General features: G+C 36.7%; 1 protein-coding gene across 1 annotated transcript in view; it reads left to right on the forward strand.

Moving 5' to 3' along the window:
• The first annotated feature begins 401 nt into the window (after positions 1-401).
• MYO1B (myosin IB) overlaps positions 402-23487 on the forward strand; it is a 56981-nt gene continuing 33895 nt past the window's right edge. Inside the window, exons 1-10 of the mRNA XM_008587554.1 lie at positions 402-484; positions 2094-2241; positions 2525-2643; positions 6625-6711; positions 7354-7419; positions 13189-13194; positions 15453-15557; positions 17618-17680; positions 20054-20254; positions 21408-21634. Of these exons, the coding sequence (XP_008585776.1) occupies positions 2100-2241; positions 2525-2643; positions 6625-6711; positions 7354-7419; positions 13189-13194; positions 15453-15557; positions 17618-17680; positions 20054-20254; positions 21408-21634 (1016 nt within the window). The 5' untranslated portion in view covers positions 402-484; positions 2094-2099. The remainder of the gene's footprint in view (positions 485-2093; positions 2242-2524; positions 2644-6624; positions 6712-7353; positions 7420-13188; positions 13195-15452; positions 15558-17617; positions 17681-20053; positions 20255-21407; positions 21635-23487) is intronic.

The raw sequence follows: 23487 nt of genomic DNA on the forward strand, positions 1-23487 counted from the left end.
TTGTATGAATACATTTATCACTGCCCTTTATTTATGATTATAAATTAGAGAGAACCCAAATTTCCAATGATGAGGGAATCACTAGGTGGATGTCATGTGTTATAATGAAATAGTACATTGAAGATATTTTATATTATGAAAATATGGAAAGGGACTTACCGATTAAGAATAAATGTAAAAGAGTAGAGTTTGAAATATGTGCAACAATGATAAAGATGATTTTAGGAAAATGCAATTACTGGTATTTGGGTATCAATTTTTGTTCTGTTGATTCAGTACGTAATACACAAGTCATTTTATCTGAAGGGTTAAGTGTATGAGATATTAAAGAGGATTAGATTTATTGAAGCAATGTATCAATTTGCATGTGTGTTTGATAGATAAACTTAAACTCGAGCGGGATTTCAGCAGATATAACTACCTGAGTCTGGACTCTGCCAAAGTTAATGGTGTGGATGATGCAGCAAATTTCAGAACCGTTAGGGTAAGATGTAATGCTTTTATTAAGCTTTGAAAGGGGTAACACTGTATTGCTCAATCAGAACTGGAACAATTCTGAGTTTTCTTTCAAGTATAATTCGTGCTTCCTAAGGTTTTGGAATTATACAAGAATACATTATGTTTTTGTTAGTTTGATTTTTTACTAGCTCAAAAATCATACAACATTGCAAAGGCCATGCTTTACCAGAGTTGGTGATTTTACCATTTATCAAAAAGAGCTTTTTTATTATCCTGGGGTTTGACTCTTACAATGATGTATTTAAATTCTAAACGTTTTTATGGCCAAAGTTTTATAGCCAAAGTTAATTTCCAAGTGTGAAAACTGCCCTTGGATCATGTTAAATCAAAACTACTTTGGGGCAGAAAATCTTGTTTTTATACAGTTTTAGAAATCTCATGTATAACCCAGAATGATTAGCATTCCACATTCATTAGAAAAGAAATGATTTTAAATAATACTGTTTTCTGTCTTTATGTGGTATGCACTCTTAGAATTACTCCTATTATGCCGTAATATGGTAACTGGGATTTACTTCGAAATGAGATAGCTGTAGTGGTGGGGAGGAGAGGGAGTAGGTTGGATTATGGATAAAACAAGATTGGCATAATTTAATTGTTGAGGGTGAGTGAAAGGGATGTGGGGGTTCTTTCTCTGCTCTCTCTACTTTTATATATTTTTGAAATTTTCCATAACAACAACAAACACTTACATTATTCCCATTGCTATGTAGCCTAGTCAATAAAAGAAAAAGAAAGGGCCAGCTGTTCTCAAAAGGAAAGCGTCTCTTAGAGTTTGTGATTTTTAAAAACTATATAAACATTCTCATATGGAAGCAATAGTCTGTTGATTTCTGGACAAGGTTTTGTTTAAGACTGGAGAGCAAGACCATGTGTATAGCTACTTTGCCTGGCACATAGTTGGCACTCCATAAAAATTTATGAATGAATGAATGCCTCATGGTACCCATGGCATCTCAGACTAGGCACTTCACCTTTGTAAGCCACGATTTTTCTCATATGTAAAATAAGCAAGGAGATTTTCTTTGTAGGGAGTTGTGAAAGCTTGTTGTTTGTTTTTGTTTCTAGCAGCAGAAAAAGACATAACACTGAGCTGCTGTGGTCAGAGGTAGTGGTATGCTAAGGACAGGCTGTGCTGCCAGTGATTTTTCTCATATGTAAAATAAGCAAGGAGATTTTCTTTGTAGGGAGTTGTGAAAGCTTGTTGTTTGTTTTTGTTTCTAGCAGCAGAAAAAGACACATAACACTGAGCTGCTGTGGTCAGAGGTAGTGGTATGCTAAGGACAGGCTGTGCTGCCAGCCTCCTCTTCCTTCTCTCTTCCCCTTGGCATGCCCCCCTCTGCCACAGCACGCAAGGTACCCCAGGGCTCCTTGAATCACAGTTTGAAACCACTGACTAAGATATAGCTTTGTCTTTTAAGTTTTTTTCTTTTCCAGAAATAAATCTGTAATATGATTCATTTAAAAATATATATATATATATACATATTTTATTTTATATATATACATATATATATATATATATATATAAAGAACTACAGAAAGAAAACAGGTGCTTTTTTTCCTCTTTGCAGAATGCCATGCAGATTGTGGGCTTTATGGATCATGAAGCCGAGTCTGTCTTGGAGGTGGTGGCAGCGGTGCTGAAACTGGGGAACATCGAGTTCAAACCTGAATCTCGAGTGAATGGTTTAGATGAAAGCAAGATCAAAGATAAAAATGGTAAGTCAGTGGAGAATCAGCTTTGTTTAGGAAACTTGTTTTGAACTTCTGCCTGATTTTTAATCCAGAAAGTGAAACTTTTGCTTTGCATTAGTTTGAAAAAGCTTTCTAGTGAAACTGAGCAGAAATACATGTAATTCAGCTAAATTTTGTCTTTTGATGTATATATTTATACTGTTTAGTTTGAATGCGATTTAGAAAAAACAACCTAAGCCTTGAAAATGAATATTAGCAGTACATCCACATTCACTCGTTGTGTCCATCTCTCCCTCTCACCCAACAGAGTTAAAAGAAATTTGTGAGTTGACTGGTATTGATCAGTCAGTTCTAGAACGAGCATTCAGTTTCCGAACAGTTGAGGCCAAGCAGGAGAAAGTTTCAACTACACTGAATGTGGCGCAGGTGGGTAAATTATAACGTATAGAAGAAAGTTTTTTTGAAAGTCTAATATTTTCTATATAAGTGTAAATAGGCTGTTATCTCAACTGTCAAACTCTATTCCAGGCAGGCATCGTTCTAGGTACAGCAATAGACTAAACAGATAAGGAAGGATCCCTGCCCTCATGAAGCTTAACATTCTAGGCACTTCAAAAAGGAAATAGTGAGAAAAGCCAGGTTTGGAGTACCTATCCGGAAAAGGATTGATCAAGCTTGAACACTGAGAAGAGGATTCAAAATAATGTGGCTGGCAATAAGTCTGGAGTTAGAGTGGAGAGACTGCAGCAGTAGTTCTCAAACTTGATCGAGCAGGCATCAGAATCACCTGCCGGGTTGTTACAGCACAGTTTTGGCCCCCTCCCCCACCCCCCCAGTGTTTGATTCAATAAGTCTAGGGTAAGACCGAAGAATTTGCATTTCTAATAAGTTCAGAGGTAAAACTGGCACTGCTGATTCAAGATCACACTTTGAGAACCACTGGCTTGGTTGTTTTCAATAGCCAGAGTGGGCATTGTTAAGTATATAGTTATGCCATGAAAAAAAAAACCTGTGTTGTTTAAGAAAGTCCTTTAGGAATATATATTTTTATTGCGTGTTTTACTCTTGCTTTTTAATCATCCTCTACGGGAACCAGGCCCAGGTGCCTCTTACTTTATAAATTTATTTGAGTCACTTCACACCGCTGGGTGTGAAGTGACTCAAAAAAAAAAAACTTTTACACTGTTTTTTTTTATCCTTTGGCATAAAAGAATTTGGCTTGAGATCCTCAATTATTCAGCTCCTTAGTCAAAATGTTGTTTTTTTAATGTAGTGTTCAGAGTACCTGCTCTTATGGATCTTATTGCCTGGTGGGTTTTGATTCCTGCAAGAAGTGATTTGTTTCATTAGCTTTTCCTCATAGCTTCAATGCTTGGACCCCAGTGTCATCTTTATTGCCCTGTACCTCATTTTCTCCAACGCATTTCGATCTTTCCCCAGATAAGATGACTAATATTGAAATAATGGAAACTCAAGACAGTTTATCATTCAGCTTCTACAGCATGCTCTCTCCTTGGCTTCCATGGTCCTCTGTAATCTGACTCTACATGGCTTATCTTAGTTTGTTCCTTTCTAGTTCTCTAAATGCCAGACTTATTTTTGCCTGGTGCCTTTGCTCCTGCTTGCCTGTGTTGTCCCGCCCCCCCGCCATGTCATTGCTCACTCCTGCCTGTCTATATGGTCCACCTAATTGCACCCCATCCAGGGAGACTTCCTTGGTCAAATAGGCTTCCTGATTCCCCCTTCCCTGAACTTCTTTTTCTCTGCAGTTTGGCCCCTGCCCTCTGACTGTTATATTGGTGTGAGTTTGATCTTCCCAGCTCCACTGTAAGCTCCTGAAGGGCGGACATCTCATCTGTGCATGTCTGTGTCTCCACCTTGCTTAGCACATCCCGTCCTGGGCCAGACCTGCTACTGGCCATTTCTGAAGCAGATTCCACCTGGGATTTTCCTCTGTGAGCTTCCTACAGCTGCAGAAATGCATAGACTTTTCATAGTATGCTTAGAATCTGAGGTGGTGAATAAGTGCACTGGTGTCTTCCCTCATTTCTACATACCTTATTAGAGACCCTTAGATGGGAATAAACATTCTTCCCTTACTGCTTTATAGGATATTCCTGTAGAGATTAGGTGGCATGAATCAGGCTTAAGATGTCAGGGGTGGCAATTGGCAGCCCCTGAGGTCATATATAGCTCAATAGGCACATTTTATTTGACTAACGGTTAGTTTTTTCTTTTGTTTGCTTGCTTTTTATTTTTACCTTTTTGGTGGCTGGCTGGTACAGGGATCCAAACCTTTATAATATTGTTCGCTTTTTAAATTTTCAATTAGAGTACGTTTAACCTGGGGTGCATCTTCCAACCCCTGCAGATCTTCTACCTCCTGTTCATTTCTATCACACAGTCCCTGGAAGCATTTAAGTTTGAGATCCCTGGAATAAATATTTGTTTGAAGGAAGCAAAGAAGATTAATATTGGTTTTGAATACACTTTGAAAAATATAAAGCAGTTTATTAGAATAAGGTGTCACTGTTAGTTCAGTTGCATATTGAAATGGTGGTTTGTTGGAAGCAGATAGCACACAACTAAAAAAGCTGGATAACATTAAGGTGAAAAGGGGTTTATTTACAAATACATGGTGTTTGAAATTATGTGGTGTTTTGAGATAACTTGAATTTATAAGAAAAGGGATAGGATTAGGAAATTATATAGGCTTATCAGATAGAAGTAGAGGAAAAGGATACTTCAAAAATTATAATGTAAATATATTTAGAGACTGTGTGCTAGACACTGTTCTAAGCACTTAAATTACCTATTTTCAGAAAGTAAAAACTAGAAGAAAAGGTATTGGGGAAAGGATATGCATCTAAATTATATTTCGTCTTTTTTCTGTTTCCGCATTTTACCTGCATTTTCTGCTATGAAATTATTCCCTCCCTTTTTTGGGGGGACAACTTCTTGATTTATTATTATTGTTTTGGTTTTTGGGGGGCAGCTGGCAGGTACATCTTGGTGTATTTTCTATCTCTGATTGGAGTAGCTGTCTGAGGTGTGGGGGGGAGATTGAGGATTAGCATGGAAGTGTTAGACGAAGGGGAAAGGTGCTCTCTTTTCAGCTGTGGTATGTTGCCTGGGAAGCGAACATGTTGTTAAAGTTGCTACACTTCATTTAGGAAGGAATGTGGGAAGAGTAATCCCTATATTCTTTTTTTTTTTTTTTTATTGTGACTGGTAAGGGGATCGTAACTCTTGGCTTGGTGTCGCCCACACCGCGCTCAGCCAGTGAGCGCACCGGCCATCCCTATATAGGATCCGAACCCGCGGCCTGGGCGCTCCCAGCACTGCACTCTCCCGAGTGAGTCACGGGGTCGGCCCAGTATTCCCCATATTCTAATAAGTTGTGCTCTTTATAACATAAAAATGAACTGGTTTATTTAAACAGTAATACCCGATTTTCTGCTTACAAGCAGCGAAATATACACATAAAGCCAGTGTGTTAAAAACAGCAACAAAATCTCTCACTTTCTTCCTCCAAGTCCAGTTTCTTCTTAGGCTGCTGACACCCATCTCTAGGTCTCTCCAGGAGGACTGGGGTTAAACATCTCCTTAGTGCTCACTGGCTGTACATGCTGGGCACCCAGTACATTTAGGGGCAGTCAGGTTCAGCCATCCAAACCTAACTTTCTCCAGCCTTGAATTGTAAGTCAAGAGTCATAGAGACACATATGTTTCCTGCCTCTTCTTTGTCAAGTATCTCTCACCACCTTTAAAAGTAAATAAATATACACATAAAAAAGGTTTTATTTTCATTCTACAACCTATACAAACTCATTGTGGGAGATTTTTAGAAAATACTCAGATGGTTGAATGAAGAAAAAAAATTTCCACATCCCATCAGTCAAAGCCATTTTAATGTATTTCCTTTGAGTTTCCTATGTGCAGGAGTTTTTAAAAAGTTGTTATTGTTTTAAGTGTACAATTTAAAAATTTTTATATAATATAAGCAATTTCCATTTCATTATCTAATTTCATCCTCATTTTTCTATGATGACATGTAACATCCCCTTCAGTGGGTGTTTATTTTATTACCTCCCTATTGTTGGACTTCTAAATTGTCTCTGGTTTTTGTCTTTTTCTTAACATTGAGATGAATATTGTTGTGGCAAAAACTTGGAATATTTAGAATTAGTTTCCTAGGATGGGAAAAGGTAGAATAAGTCTGTATTAACAGTTTGCTTAATCTTCTTAATGACTTGACTGCTCATCCAGAGTATAATGAAAACTGATTCTGAAAAGAAATTTGAAATACAAGAGCTTTAAATATTTTTAAAAATATCTTTGTTATTTTATTGAAATTAAGCATTGTGATAATTGTGGGTATTAAGTTATTCTTTTTCTTTCTAATAGGCTTATTATGCCCGTGATGCTCTGGCTAAAAACCTCTACAGCAGGTTGTTTTCATGGTTGGTAAATCGAATCAATGAAAGCATTAAGGTACTGAATCTCTGTAAGCAAAGAAATCAGTTGTAATAAACAGCATTTCTAGTATAAACATTAAGTTGGAGAAAGTTTAATTTTACAATCAGATTATTGATTATCACTTATAAAGATTATTCCTTTAAGAGAATTTACCTTGTATAAGATAGAAATTTGTCAGGTATTTTGTTTATTTTGTTTTGCTATGTGTGTTATAACTCACTGGTGAATAGTATAGTGGTCTTTGCAGAGTTAACCCTGAGAGTCAGCATCCCAGGTTCTGATTCTGGCTCATCTGTTGACTATTTGTACACACTTGACTGCAAAGGTCACTTTACCTCTCTAGGTACTAATATGATCTTCATTAAAACTAGTGTGTTAGACTAGGCGATTTTGAAAAGCCTACCACTTGTAAGATTCAGTGATTTTTTTTTTACATTAAGTACCATTAATACCTTCTTTAAATAAGTCTCCTATTATTAAAATTTCTGAAGATTCCACACAAATATCCTGTTGCATAAGTTTTTAAAAAACTAAATTTCAGGTATTCTCGTAATTAAGAAAAACAATTGACATGTAATATATGTCTATGCTCCTTGGATGCTTGTAGTATTATACGTAATGCCTTCATTAACCCATTGATTTGAAATTTTTTTTAAGGCTCAAACAAAAGTGAGAAAGAAGGTCATGGGTGTTTTGGACATTTATGGCTTTGAAATTTTTGAGGTAAGATTTTAAAAATTTCCTGTAGCACCTTTATTAAAGTGGAACAGTTGGAAATTAAAACTTATATTTTATAGACAGCATTTATTGTAAGTAACTATAACTGAATCTACAAATAACCTTTGTGAAGATGTAACAAAATTTGTGTGTGTGTGTGTGTGTGTGTGTGTGTGTGTGTGTGTGTGTTTAAGTTCTGAGAGCCAGCATTTGGAGACATTGCTGTTTAAAAAGAACTTCTTGTATTAGTACTTGACTTTTGAAATTGCAAATTTGGAATTGTTTCTGTGAGACTTCTAACAAGCTACCTTGACATTATGCCTGTGGCCTTTTGCTCATTTGTAGGTAGTTTGAAAGTGAGGCAGGTTGGTGCCATGAAAAAAGCCAGCAATAGGTGAGCTGGAGGCTGTCAGGGCCTGTGTAGGGCTATTGATTTCATCTTTGTGAAACTTAGGGAGAGAGGGTCTGGATAAGATGACTGGTCGAGTTTCATCTAGCTGTGCTCTTGCAATAATGAATTCTGCCACAGAGGTTGAAGTAATTTCTGCTAAAGTTCATAATGAATTTTTAAAAAAGATTCCATGCTTGCTACAAATTAAATATTTACACATTATATACTTACATTAGAATTCCCTGGTAATCCCCTTGCTAACTTTGACATTTAGAAGCAGTTTTGAGCACCTATTAAAACCCTTATTCTCACTTTCAGGAGTGGTATTTTAGTTTGGTTCAGGGAAATAACCGGTAGATCAGGCTCCTCCTTTCTTAAGTCTCCCCTACAAGTAATGATTTGTGAATCCTTTAAGTAACCAGGCCCTGTCCAGAATGACCACCCAAAGAATTTACATGTTCCAAAAAAATAGGGTTACGGAATCACAGAAAAAACATCAGAGCATTCTCTTCAGCTTAATCAGGTTTTTCTAGCAAACACCTTTTTCGTAGAGCATTCATTTTTCTGATAGTGTGTTCTCTCTCAATCACGTTCCACATTTAAATAGCTAGTGGTAAATATTTATGGAAGGCGGGACTGTATGCAAGCATTGTGTTAAGTATTATGTGTATTGTCTGATTTAATTTTCAGAACAACCTCATGAAGTAGCTGTTATTATTATTCACATTTTATAGATGACAAAGTAAGGCTCTCAAGGTCATGTAACTCGCCAGGAGTTACATGGCTAGGCTACTAAGTGGTGGACTCAGGACCTAAATCCCAGGCCTCCTAATATTTTCATTCATTGCTTTTCTTTCCTGTTATGGTTGAGACCAGGGCTATTTCCTCACTTTTCTTCTCAAACGCACAAGTTATCCAATGTCTGGAAAAAGGAAAAAAATCAAATGTTGTGATAAGTTTCTGACTCTCCCCTATTTTTCTGCCTTTGTCGTCACCCCCAGCTCCTGGCCAGTGCTGGGAGCCTTCCCAAATGGAAGTGTGTGTTGGTGGCAGAGTGTGTGGACATTACCACTATGTGCTAGCTGCTGTCCCCATGCTGCCTCACAATACCACTTTTCAACACAGTGTCTGCTTATGTTGGTGCCCCTCTAGCAGAATCTGCAAAGGAAAGCTGCTAGTCCTTTGGCAAAAGGGAAGAGTTTGAGGTTTGTGAGTTAGGAGAATTGCTTGAGTGTACTCAGAAATCACTGTGCTGAAATTAATTTCTTTCTAGCAAGATCTCAGGTTACTATCACTAACTAAATGGGCAGAATGTCAAAGTCATTCTTTACAGTTGGCAGGGAAAAAAATTTTTTACCTGGCACAGTGCTGATATAAATTTAAATGGTGTCACAAGCATGCAGATGGTAAGTGGAGATTTTACTAGAAAGATTCTGCCTCGTGACCATACTGACAGTTCCTATGAAAGCATTTTTCAGCTGAGCTGGTAGAAACCTTTCATTCCCTTTGGTCCATCTCTAAACGGAAGAGGGAAACTGATGAATTAAACCACGGGATGATGACACATGGATTTGACTGCAAAACCTTCCAGTACCAGCTGAGTGAATAAGCTCTGCCTGGCTGGCTGCGTGTGATCCGATCTCAGTTTGGGAAACAGATTAGTGGAATATTGATACCTGAAATAAGATGAAGTGAATTAAAGTTCACAGAGGAAAAAAATGCAGCTGGAAATCCTGGTAGAACATAAGTCCAACTTTCCAAAGGAAGAAAATTATCCAAATACTCCAATTCGACACAATGAAGTTTGGACACTCTTATAAGTGAAAACATGGGTTTTGATCTCTGAGAAATATTTATAGCATCTCCCTAAAAGAACAAATGCTATTCTTTAAAAAAAATGAAATTAAATTCCATAGTAAGTTGAGCAATCTAAATTGATTCAGCTTTTTTTTCTAAGTACTTATAGGTACTAAAATTGGCAGGTAGTTTACTGGGAAAATCTAATTAATTTTTAGCGTCCTGTAGATCAAAGCAGGAAGCAGTGCCTGATTATTTCACTTTTCATACAGTTGAGCTGGTTTCATACAGGCCAAGTGCTAGTTATTTTGAATGATGGCCTCCTTGTTCATCTTGTCCTTAAGAATCTTGTTGAAAGTGACACATATTAGTAAGAGTATGATAGGCTAAATGCTATGATTGTTCCAAATAAAACAATCTTATATTTGGGCAAGAGAGGGTAGCCTAGTAAGTCCATCTCATGATTATAGGATTGGTTTTCTAAATTGTTTTTAAAAGAAAATTAATTTTGATTTTAGTCAACACCTTCTGTTCTGGTTTCTTGCCTTCAATTTTATCCTTCGTGTTTTAGAGAACTTAGAGACAATTTAAAGTAGATTTAAAAACAAAAATGGTGACAATTAATATGGTTTATAATATGAATGTATATATACATCATTATTCTTTTTTTTTTTTTTTAAAGATGACCGGTAAGGGGATCTTAACCCTTGACTTGGTGTTGTCAGCACCAGGCTCTCCAAGTGAGCGAATCGGCCATCCCTATGTGGGATCCGAACCCGTGGCCTTGGTGTTATCAGCACCGCACTCTCCCGAGTGAGCCACGGGCCGGCCCGAGTGAAAGATATTTTAATTTTAATTTTTACCCCTGATTGACCTGGAGATGGCTCATAGTATCTCACTACAGGGGTGGTTCTCCTGTAATTGATCACTACAGGGATGGGTCGAGAATGGTCCCCTTAGGGGATTTCTCACAAACCTGGGAGGAGAACAGTACTGTAAGATTTCATGATTTAAAATATTTAGGAACACTATAATGTTGTTTTTCTTAAAATTTACCGTATTTAAGTATATACCCAGAAGAAAAACATTATATATTTAAAGGGAAATTTTCTGAAACTTTAGCCAGTCATTGAATTTTGTGAATATCTAAAAAGGAGAATATTTAATGTCAAATGTTTTTCTCATATATTTTGAGGATTTTTTTAAAAGTTTACTTTCTAAAAAAAGCAATTCTTGATTTTGGGCCTATTTCTTGACATTGTGATTTTTAGAAGTGGATTGTGATAAAGCACGTTATATTTTTTCTATAGAAGACATGACATTATAATTGGGTGCTGCCAAAGGCTTTATATCAGGTAAATCTTTGCTAGGACTAAAAACATATTTTAAAGCAGTTATACAGCCCAACTTCTCAAAAACGGTGATATTACACTCAAAATCCTATTAACTTTTATATAAGTGTACTGTTGCATTTATTATACAAGAGACTTCATTGTATGTAAAATAAGGAAACTCCAACCAACATTTTATATCCAAAATTTGACTTTCAATGGAAGTGCTAAACTGTAAGAAATATTAATTAAGTATGTAATTAACAGTACTTTTTGTTTGAACAGGTGGTCCTTTTTTTTTTTTTTTTGCTTGACTGTGGTCTTTGTGCTTGAACTGCCCACTGTTTCCAACACATAATATTCGCCTACAAACTCCTTCCCATCTCATTGTCCCAAAGGCAGAAGGGACAGAGTTACCTCCTCTGTTTACCATCTTCCTTTCAATATTTATTTGAAAGAGTTTTTAAAGAATACAAGGTTTAAAGAATATGTATCTGCCACAAAGAATATCATTAGCCTCCTCTGTTGCTAAGAAGAATATACAAATAGGCCAGTATTTTGATATATCTTTCAAAACCATTCCATGTGGAAAGTTTGTGATTGATACTTGTGAATATAAACTGGTTATGAACTCTACTGGGAGAATGATTTTCTGTTTCTTTGATGTTGAGAGGATGGACTCAAAGTCTAGAATTTTTGAAAGAAGCTTTGGAGTTTAAAAATTTAGTATATTATATACTCCTCTAAATATAGTAAGTGCTGTCTATCCCAGTCTACAATTGGTGAGTATATTGTGAAATAGCATAGATCCCAGACACCTTGCTCTTTACCTGTTTTCTCTAAAGCAGTCTGGGGGTGGTCGTTCTGTGCTTCATTCAAGGGACTTGTGTAATGGAAATCCCAGAATATACTTGTTTGATGGTGCTTCTGAAAGTGTTAATTTTATCCTTCAGATTTTTGAGATAAATGTGGGTAAGACAGTAGAGAGAAATCCCGTGCATGGAGCATGGGTAGAAAACCGGGAAGAGTGGAGATGAGTTGTCACGAGGGCCACTCCTGCCCACTTCCTCCTCTGGTGACTTTGATTCATGAGACTGACACATGGCAGAGGTGCCCACCTCAGGGACTACTGGCTACTCATGCAGTTCTTGACAAACCAAAAAAGTATCCAAATATAAAGTGGCTTTGGGGCCTTCATATTCATGTGATGATTTCTAGACTTGGTTTAGCTATTTTTTAAGGGGGAGGGGGACCCAAGCTGAATACATGGTGTTGTTTATGCCTGTATCAGTGGAGAACTGTGTTGGACCTGTACAAGTTGGAGTTCTAGGAACTATTACCAGGCTGTTCCTTAATTTTCTGCAAATATTTGTTTCTTAAATTTTTGCAAGTTATTTTTAATCACCTGTAAAGTCCCATTTCCCCCTAAATTTGAACAATGTCAACAACTTAAACTTAAATTACAAGAAATGTATGTCTTTAGCCTTTAGTTTCAGCAGTAATTATTATCCTGGCAATTCATGACATGTTTTGGAGGCTGTGGAGGGGTGTTTGCAATAGATGCTGCTTTCTATGGGAAAGTAAGTTAATTTCTGCTTTGATGATTGTGCTGTTCTATTTTTATTTTGAGTTTTCTTGTTTGTTTTTTAGGAGCAGAATAAGATTGGAGAGTTAAGTTTTTGTTCTTAGGCCATCTCCAGGAGAGTGCTCTCTGCCTTACCACTTTGTTTGCTTGTTTTCGAAGAAGAGGTTCAGCTCAGGAGCGCATGGGAGTGGGTCCCTGGGGTGGGAAAGGGGGAAGTACTTGTGGATCTTCTCCTCTTCACTGTTTGGTGATCTGCCAGCCGCCTCTGCTCTCTTTGGGTGGATGTGGGCCTTGGGTGCATGTCATGCACGTTTTCTTTTTCCTGATAATTTAGATTTAGAAACATTAGATTCTGAAGCCTTAGGGCTTCATGGAGGTTATATAATTATAATTTATAATTATTTCAGTCAAACCGTTTTTATCCTGAATAGCTCTCCCCTAGCAGAACCACAATTCAGACACCACATGTAGGTATTGTGGTCTTGTCTTTTGAATTCATTAGACTCACGTCTTCATCTAAAGTTTTATACCAGTCAACAATGTAGCCTGAATGGTAAGAGTGATCATTCATTTACAACAATGAATAACTATCAGTAAGTGTTTACTTTTACAAGTCTATTGCTAATTAGGAACTGACTGCATTTTGTGTAATCTGTTCCTTTTTGCACCAGAATGCAGTAAGTATGAACTGTTTGCAGTGCCAATCTGTTGCATGCTCCTGTGCTAATAGCTTTTCCAGCTGTGTGAGTTTTGCAGTAAATGATTGTTGATTAACTGTCTGGATATGAAATACAGAATTCATACAGGAGTTTTTAAAGGTTGCAGATCAATTTTTTTTTAGCTCTAACTTAGTACTCAAATTTTGTTGTAATTGTGAAGCTTTGCCTCTGGTTTCTAATCTGCTTGTGTGTATTTCATGGTCCTGTTTTAGAAGTGTACTTCAAGCTGTTCATAGCCACATAATATGTCTAAGGACACTAGTTGCTTTCCTCTTCCTTTTCATTAATTGCCACTTCAAGATTTAGCACAATTGTGTTGAAGTAGTGCAATGGGCACAGACTTGCCAAATAAGGGAAAGGATTTTTACTCCGTGAAAACAAACTAAAGACCTGTTCACATAAGCTATTAAAATTTTAGTTTTATTTGTAACTTTTTTATTTGGGGTAGTAGCATTTTATAAGAAAACATTTTTTTTCCAAATCAGAAAAGCTAGATTTTCTTATATATGAAATGGCTTGATGCTGATTATAATAATAATAAGGCATCTACACCAGGCTGACTTCAGTTTTTAATCAAAATGGTTAGCTCTGAGGATTGGAACACAGGGACCATTCCTTTGTGTCTAAGACCATATTTGTTGAAAGTATTGAAAATAAATGTTTGCTCTTTAGTAAGAAACTTTCGGATTTACAAAAAACAAACTTGTATCCTTGACTAAATTTAGCATTAACCAGATCAGTCAGTGATAGTGTATTCACATCTGTCATTTGTGGTTTAGAGTTAAAATTTTCCTCTGATCAGTTAGTTCATTGCTAGTGATTTAAATTTAGCATTAACCAGATCAGTCAGTGATAGTGTATTCAAATCTGTCATTTGTGGTTTAGAGTTAAAATTTTCCTCTGATCAGTTAGTTCATTGCTAGTGATTACCAATCCTTAGCTGACTTCCAGGAAAAAATGTGGTCAGATGCTGCATCATAAATACCATTTTAAAATTTGTCCTAGGTAGGACCAAAGTCAACTTTTAAAAAACTCAGTGACTTTTTCACTTTTGTCATTTATAGAGGGATTTGAAGGCAAGTTGCTTTATGTGTTCACAAGGATCAAAAAGCTTCAGTTCCACCATTACGTGTGGACGCTGTCTGGTTTTTAGACCCGGACCGTCCACCTGGGTGGAATAAGAGTCAGTTTTACCAGTGGTGGAGTCATACTGTTCCTTCTTCCCACTGCCACCATCTCCTGGCAAAGAGGAGAGATAGAGGTGAAAATAACAGTTCAGTGCCAGGTCTACCTCTTCTGGGAGGTGTGGTTCTTAGTGAAATGTATTCATTCAACAGACGTGTTTAGTGCCCTCAGTATATACAGCAATACATTAAGCCCTGAAGATTGTTCAGAAATGATTTAGACATGGAGTTTCCATCAAAAAACTCATAAGAGATAACTAATATGAAGGAGAACCTGAGAACCTGCTGAGACGTGTAGGAGTGATAAGGTGTGTGGCTCTTCAGAGAAGAGAGAAATCACTTTTGCCAGGGAGATGATTTTGATGTTTTACATCCCTTCAGCCTCCATTTGGGAGGAACTTCATTCATTCATTCACTCATCCAGGACATATTGAGTACTTTTAGGTGCGAGGTTCTTGGGAATACAGCGAGCAAGATCAGCCCTTGCCATAAGGAATGTATAGTCTAGCGAGACAGGAATATGAAGTGCATGTGCACAGGTACATACACACATGTATTCATAGAACATGATTTTTTAAAAGTGCCGGCATGTAAGAGTCAGAGTGAGGGATCTGACCGTGGGAAGGAGAGGATAATAGAATGAGTCAGGAGGACTTTCTCGAGCTCTCTGGTTTCACCTGAGAATGGGGAACCTGGTGACAGAGACTGTGAATCTCACTGTGTCTTTACTGATCCTTCAGGGAAATAAATTTTTTCTTTAACCACGTGTGGGGTGCTTCTCTATTTACTAAAAATCTTCGTCCTTCAAATACTGCATCATTTATGTATACTTCATTCATTCATTTACTCATGAACCATTCCTCAAGTGCCCACAGTGAGCAAGCGTCTGTCCCAGGAGCTGTGTGCTGGGCCACAGCTGAGGATGAAAGACAGTGCGTGGCATTTCTTGTGAACTGAGGTGTCTGAGTGTCATTGTTATGGAAGAGGTAGTGGCATGGTTTATAAGACTTTTTTTTCATTTTCTCTGTACAGGACAACAGCTTTGAGCAGTTCATTATTAATTATTGTAATGAAAAACTGCAACAAATCTTCATTGAACTTACTCTTAAAGAAGAGCAGGAAGAGTATATACGGGAGGTAATGTAGAAATACTTTTTTAAAATGTTCCTTTTTTACTCATAATATAAATTCTGGATTCAGAAGACTGTCTACACGTGAAATCAGATTTATCTTAGTTTTGACATATTGTTGTCTTTTAAAAATTTGGTATGACATCTAAGCCAGCTGAGATTTTCTTTGGTACTGTGTGGCTAGTGCCCAGAACAGTGCCTGGCACATAGGCAATAAATGTCAGTTGACTGCCTTCAGTCTTCTTGGATTCCAGTGTAATGATATAAAACAATAGTGTGTCATGAAATAGTCTGAGATGAATGGAAAAACAGTTGTGGTACATCCATACAATGGAGTAATACTCAGCCATAAAAAGGAATGAGCAATTGATATACACAGTAGTATGGATGACTTTGAAATGCACTATACTAAGTGAAAGAAGCGAGACTCTAAAGGCTATATACTGTATGATTCCATCTATATGTTATCTAGAAGAGGCAAAGCTTTCGAGACAGAGATTGCCCGTAGAAAGCTATAGAGTCAGTGGTTGCCAGGGGATAAGAGTTGTGGCAGGTTGTACCTTCAAAGGGACTGTACAAGGGAATTTGGGGGACTGATTTTGGTGGTGGTTACGTGACACTATTAACTTCTCAAAACTTAAGAGAACTGTATACCAAAAAAAGATCAGTGTCACTGTAAATAAACTTGAAAATATTTTGAAACTTTGCTTGATCTTGAAAATCATTTGTTTCCAAAATTTATAATAAAAATAAGTAGCATTTGTTGAGTGCTTACTGTATACTAGGTATTGTATTCAGTGCTATATATGGATGACTTTATTTAATGTAATTTTAAGGTAACCAGAAGTAACATTTGCAAAGTCCTTTTATCCTTAATTTTAAAACATATACTTGATTTTCACCCTTTCATTTTTTAAATAGCCAATCTTTTTCCAAGTATGAAATTATTTCAAAAAAATAAAAGGGAGGAATTATTGGGTCTATATTTTTGTTTCTTTTTGATTTATTTGCTTTAATATTTTAGTGATGATATTTTTCTTTATTTTCTATAGTGTCATTTTAAACCATTAAGTACACTGAATTCTCTACTTTTGTCTCAATATAGATTTTTCTAATGTGATGTTATCTCCAGTGACTTAGTAAAACAGCCCATTTACTTTAAAGCTAAATCATAAATATTTTATCTTTATTTTAGAATGATCATTATGCTTTAGAAACATTTTATTCTTGTCTGGCACCTTTTGGTAATGTAAATATCCTAAAAGCAAGATTCATTCTCTTCCTGTCTTCTCATCATACAGAGAATGCCCAAACTTTGATGTGTAACTTAAAACAGTTTGTACAGATCGTCTAAAACACTTCTAAGAGTGTATAGGAAGATCCCTAACCAGCTGTATGAATTAAATTTTTTCCCTTAGAAGAAAAATAAATGTTTATACTTATGGACAAAGTGTAAACAGACACAGAATGATTACATTTGGCTTTACAGATTTGGCTTTGTAGCTAGCATTACAACCAGGGGTTAGGTTTTCATGTCTTTCCTTATGTTGAAAATACTTTGTCTTAGTACTGGGTTTTTTTTTTACACTTGAAATAGTTAACAGCCCTACAACATAGGATTGACTTGAAAATCAGTTTTTTTCTTGTGATTACAAATTAAGAACAGAAAAATCTAGGCCTTAGATTCTTGGGATCAAGTACTGACTTATTTCCTTATAAACACTGTAAATATACACAAAGTAATATTGACCCAAGGGCCTGGTGAGTAAATATTTGGCACAGGGCCAGTGAAGTGCATGGGAAATTGCCACAGATGGGAGAGTGGAGTGGGAGGCAGTCTCGGAACAGGTCAAGGGTGTTTACTTCAATCAGATTATGTCAGTGGTAAACTGCTGCATTAAGAAAGTTTTGGGAATCAGAATATGACGTTTGCAGCACTGATTCTATAAAGGAAATAAATTCAGACAGGAAATGAAATGTAGTAAGATGGGCAAAATCTGTTTTATGGATTGGTAGTGTTGTGGCATCATCGTATGGAATGTGATTTTGTTCTGTTTTGTTTTTTAGGATATAGAATGGACTCACATTGACTACTTCAATAATGCTATCATTTGTGACCTAATAGAAAATGTGAGTACTTAAGTATAGTTTTCTAAAGAATTTTTTAGCAATATAATTCACTACTTAGAAGTGATCTCACTGCCTTCAATGTTAAGCATTAGTATTTTCACCATTTTACACTTTTCTTTGAGGAACTGCAGAGTTCAGGAGTTACTTCAATAATGCTATCATTTGTGACCTAATCGAAAATGTGAGTACTTAAGTATAGTTTTCTAAAGAATTTTTTAGCAATATAATTCACTACTTAGAAGTGATCTCACTGCCTTCAGTGTTAAGCATTAGTATTTTCACCATTTTACACTTTTCTTTGAGGAACTGCAGAGTTCAGGAGATTTTATAGCCCTAACAGATCACACACAGTTCTTGGACACATACATAGACAGCTGGACATTTTCACACTTAGCCGGGATCCCTCATGCTCATCCTGTTGTTTTATCCCAGAGCCCTTTATGACCTTCAAATGCCAGGCCCTTAAATGCATCAGCCTTTCTTGGGTGGTGGGAACCCAGGTCCAAGGCATGGCTCCTGGGAATGTGAGTACTGATCAGAGTAGGCTCAGAGCAGCCATCCAGTTTTTTGCCATTCATTTCTAAAACTCTAGTAAGCTCTTAACATACTGTTCAAGTTAAGATAAAGGGTGATAAAGGCACAATTTCTGAAGCTGAATTAAGTGGGGCCCCACAAGTGGCTCAGGTACAGACCTAGCATTGATTCAGAGAATGTATGCAGACGGTATTGCCTGTGTGACTGCAGGTGGCCAGACAAAGAAGTATGCGTATGTGAAAAGGCTTTAAAGTTTAGAATTACTAACACTCTGACCTTGATGAAATAGTTTGAGACAATGTATAAACTTTATTGTCCTACAGTCTTGTTAGCTGTCAGTAGTAGGTGAGTGTTTCAGGAATACCATCATAGGCTCTGAATGTGCAGCAAATCATTTTCTATTCATCTTTAACAAACTCTTTAGAAATTCTGTAATTAGCCAGTATTTTTTTCTCAGTATTAAAAATATTCCTGAAAGCTGCATCTTTGATTAAATTGGATATTAAAAACCGTATTTGAAAGCATCACTGTTTTTCAGTAGTGATTAAATATAAACTTTGTTTTGAAAAATCTGAACAATGTTGGAATGGGAACACTAATAATCCACATCAGCAATTCAGAGCTCCAGTTTAAAATCCAGAAAATTAGTGGGTTTCCTGAAAATTTTTCCTGTTAAATTTGTGACCAAGGTAATTTGCTGCATAGACATAACATTGCACTTAATTATTTTCCTTTAAAAAGGGGGTGGGGGGGAGGGGGAAGAACACTGGTAATACACTTAATTTAACTAGATTATCTCAGCTAAAAATCCCCTTGCATATGTGATTAAAGAAACTCATGTTCACGTAGGAGCCTGGTACATAAAGGAAATGTTTCCTTCCAGCATCTTAAACAATAATGTTTATTCTGGGGATGTTATGAACACAAACTTGATTCCTCAGAATCCACACTTCCCCCGGGTTTTGTGTGGAATGAATCAGTGCTGGTCAGAGGATGTCGTGGCCTTCTGAGGAGAAGGGAAGAGGGACGAGGGACTTTGCCTCAGTGGAAGTAGGTGGGGTTGATGGTCAGTGGAGTGGATTATTTTTGGAATTAAGACTTACGGGCCTGCAGAGGCAATCCAAGGAGCAGTAGCCTTAATTTAGCAAAGTAGATTCCTGATTTCTGGTCCAGCTTAGGGCTGACTGCTCTTGGAATAAATATGATCACAGGGTCTGAATACACAACAAATACATTTTCACTCATGTTTAACATCCATTTAGAAATCTTATTTGGAACAAGAATTTTATTCTAAACAGATATTCTTGGAAACAGCTTGATTGCAGTGTCATTAAAGGCAGCATCCCAAATCACAGCATTGTTTTTTTATAGAAAATAAACTTTATTTTGAACACATGAACAATTTGGAAACATATGAAACCAATTTCCTTCTCAAGCTGTGAATCAAATAACGGCCTTAGGAGACTGCTTTGTGACAACATGTTATAAAGGCTGTATTAGGTTCTGACTTTTAGATTTGTTTTTGAATCTTTGAGGTCTTGACTCGTCTTTTTCTAATAGTGTGGGTTTCTAACAGTCCTGAGCTGGCTGAGGTGGCCGAGGTGCCTCCCAGGTCCTGTCCTGTGCAGGGAGGGAGAGACTGATGGCTCACGCCCACCCCCATGCACACCTGGGGCACTTTGGAAACGGGCTGACTTCTGTGGCTGTTATTTATTTTCCTGGTAACTGAGCAGAATTTTCTTGTGACTAAGTTGATTGTTTTTAATGGTATAAGTAGGAATAATTATTAAAACAATACAGTGAGGAAGGAAGGAAACTTTTTTATTTCCTTTCTCCCAGAACACAAATGGAATCCTGGCCATGCTGGATGAAGAGTGCCTGAGACCTGGCACAGTCACCGACGAGACCTTCCTAGAAAAGCTGAACCAAGTCTGCGCCACCCACCAGCACTTTGAGAGCAGGATGAGCAAGTGCTCACGGTTCCTCAACGACACGTCACTGCCCCACAGCTGCTTCAGAATTCAGCATTATGCTGGCAAGGTATGGGGAGCTGTGAGCGCCGAGCCAGGCCTGTGGGGCTGTGCCCACCTGGAGACTGCGCCTCAGAGTTGAGCGTTCCAAACACTGTTAACTGGGGATGCTAAATTGAGCTGCTAAAACAGTTGAGCAATAAATGTTCAATAGAAGTAGAATCTGGACCATATTGAGCAAAATCTTATTAATATGGAGAACTGAAAGCAAAGCCAGTGGAGTTAATGAAGAGTCCAAATATATTTAAAAAACTGATTTTATTTTCCAGCCCTATGCTATCCTATGAAAAATATCCATCAACACTAATAAAGCAGATTTGCCAGTAAAAGTTAAGAGTCACTAAAGACTTACAATAAAGTTTTAAATGTACAAGCCATTTAGCAAAAATAGCAAATTCTTAGATTGAGATTTTGAGATGACACCGGGGAAAATATCTACTTTTTTAAAAAAAAGAACATGTATTTAGTTAATATTTTGGGGGATTAATTTTATGCCATCTAAAGTATAAAGAAAAGGTTAAAAACAATTTCGATAATAGATTTTTAGAACCCTTAAAGATTACTTAACAACACTTAATACCTCCTTTCTTATGAATAAGATTGCAAGCTTTAAAGGGAAAAAATACATAATTATTTATTTAATAACACTTATGTACATAGTATCTGAATTACCTTTAATTTTGAAATGTTTGAATTTGGTCCTTTATTTTTTTCAGTAGCCTGTATTCTTAAAAGGTACATTACTGATCAGTTTCTCTGCTGCTTTAGGATGTGTATGATAATATTACTCTATTTTCCCCTGTCTACTTTTAAACCGACTATAATTGTCACATGTGAACAAAAAAATAAAAGTAAAACATCAAATTATGTTCAAACACCAAAAAAATCTAAAATCCTTTGAAAATGTTATGATAACATTTTTGGAGTTTATTCTTGCAAATCCTGAAGGGTAATAGAATTTATTTTGATCTCTTCTGTGATTTAGACAGATGGAATTTAAACTTGGAGGCAAATTCAGTATTAGAGTGTGACTAACGTGTCGGAGATTTTTTGACGGCCAAGAAATGAGGCTGTAATGTAGATAGGTTCGGAATATTTTTAACAGCTGTTTGACATTATAGTGTGCAATATGCCAGCCATTGAGTCCCATGTCCTTCTCATAGGTGCTGTACCAGGTGGAAGGATTTGTTGACAAAAACAACGATCTTCTCTATCGAGACCTGTCTCAAGCCATGTGGAAGGCCAGCCACGTGCTCATCAAGTCTCTGTTCCCTGAAGGGAATCCCGCCAAGATCAACCTGAAAAGGCCTCCCACGGCGGGCTCACAGTTCAAGGCATCTGTGGCCACCCTGATGAAAAACCTACAGACCAAGAACCCAAACTATATTAGGTATTTCTGGCACATAAAGTTCTTTGGCAGTCCAAATGTGAGAGCACTCTCAAGGAATATCATTTTCCTATTTGCTTAAATCTGAGTATAGCCCAAGCGGAGGATTACTAAAGTACTTACAGATTAAATAATACAATATCTGGGGTTGGTTTAAAAAAATATTCTTCTGTCCTTTTCCCCAAAATAAGGAAGTAAAAAAAGAGAAAAAAAAATGTGACAGTAGATACTTAATGATCCTGGGTGGGTGGCATGTAGGGGTTCTCAGCTTTCTGTATGTTTAAATTTTTTTTAAATGATAAGTTAAACAAAATAAATTTTTTTTTCCTGGTCAGAGTTTTGCAGAAAACTTTTGTTGGCATCATTTTGGATTCTTGTTATATGAATGTACAGCAGAGCATTGAAGCAAGTGGAGTTCTGTTTACAACTGTGCTGTTTGTTAGGATATATGCACCTCTTTCTTTCCTGTAGGAGTTGTAGGCCTGGAGAAAGTAGTGACTCCTAAAACAATCTGCATTTTTTCAAGGCAATAGAAAGGCTTCCTTAAAAAGCCTCTTGTCTCTTTTTTTTTCTGCTTCTAAGGCATTTTAGAGATAACTATCTCAAGATTCAGTAAAGACCAGCTAGGATTAGAGTTTGCTATGTGTATATGTGGTAATAGAAGGTATGTGTCTGATGGGTAAGATGCCGTATAGCATGTTTGCACCCACAAATACCATCCACAGTTGTCTTTGAAAATTCAGTTATGAGGAAACTAGAATGAAGAACATTTTTGTGTTTGGCTTGTTTACCTGATATTTATCTTAGTAGAAATATATAGGCAAAATCCCCTGGTTTAATTGCAGTCAGGTTAGAACATATATTGGGAGAAGATCCTAGTTTCAAAAAAATAATCAGGAAACTTTCTGTGATTAGTTGCTTTGTTATTCTCAACTGAGTGGACTTTTTTTTTTTCATGTAACTATATTTTGTTGAGGTATCATTTATATGAAGTGATATGCATGGATCCTAGGAAAAGAGTTTATTTTTTAACTGTTACATACACTTTAGTAACCACCACCCAGGTCAAGACATAAAACATTTCCATCACCCCAGAAAGTTCCTTCATTCCCTACCCTTTTAGTGATTTTTACATCTTCTGTAAGAAATCTTACTAGGTAAAGAGTTTATTTTTTAACTGTTACATACACTTTAGTAACCACCACCCAGGTCAAGACATAAAACATTTCCATCATCCCAGAAAGTTCCTTCATTCCCTACCCTTTTAGTGATTTTTACATCTTCTGTAAGAAATCTTGATTAATAAGCCCCAAGATTGTGGCTATATTATCATATTTTTTTTCTAGAATCTTTGTAGTTTCAGAATTTAAGTTTAGGTCTTTTTTTCCCCACCATTTAAATATCCCATTGCTCTGACACCGTATATTGAAAAGTAAAAAAGTCTCTTTTTTTCATTCATTTGCCTTGGTGCCTTTAATGATAATCATTTGAATATATGTGTAGGGGTCTAGGTCTGAACTTACCAGGCTCGTCCATTGATCTATTTGTCTATCCTTACTTAAGCCAAAGAGTGGACATTATTTTTATAAATGGTTAAAGGAAAAGCATAAAAACATCAAAGCCAAACTAGGTAAGATTTAATTGTCCACATATTGTGTGTGTGTGGAATTTATTTGACAGTTGTAGTTACGCAGCCATAATCATTAGTGTTTAACAATTGTATTAGTTAGGACACAGGGATTGCTGCAAGGTGATCCAAACCTAACAATGGCTTAAACAAGATTGGCATTTATTTCTTATGTAACTTCTAAGTGTAAGGACTCCAGGGCTAATAGGGCAGCTCCTTCCATTTGGTG

Source organism: Galeopterus variegatus, unplaced genomic scaffold (genome assembly GCF_000696425.1).
Source record: "Galeopterus variegatus unplaced genomic scaffold, G_variegatus-3.0.2 Scaffold4425, whole genome shotgun sequence".
Lineage (NCBI taxonomy): Eukaryota > Metazoa > Chordata > Mammalia > Dermoptera > Cynocephalidae > Galeopterus > Galeopterus variegatus.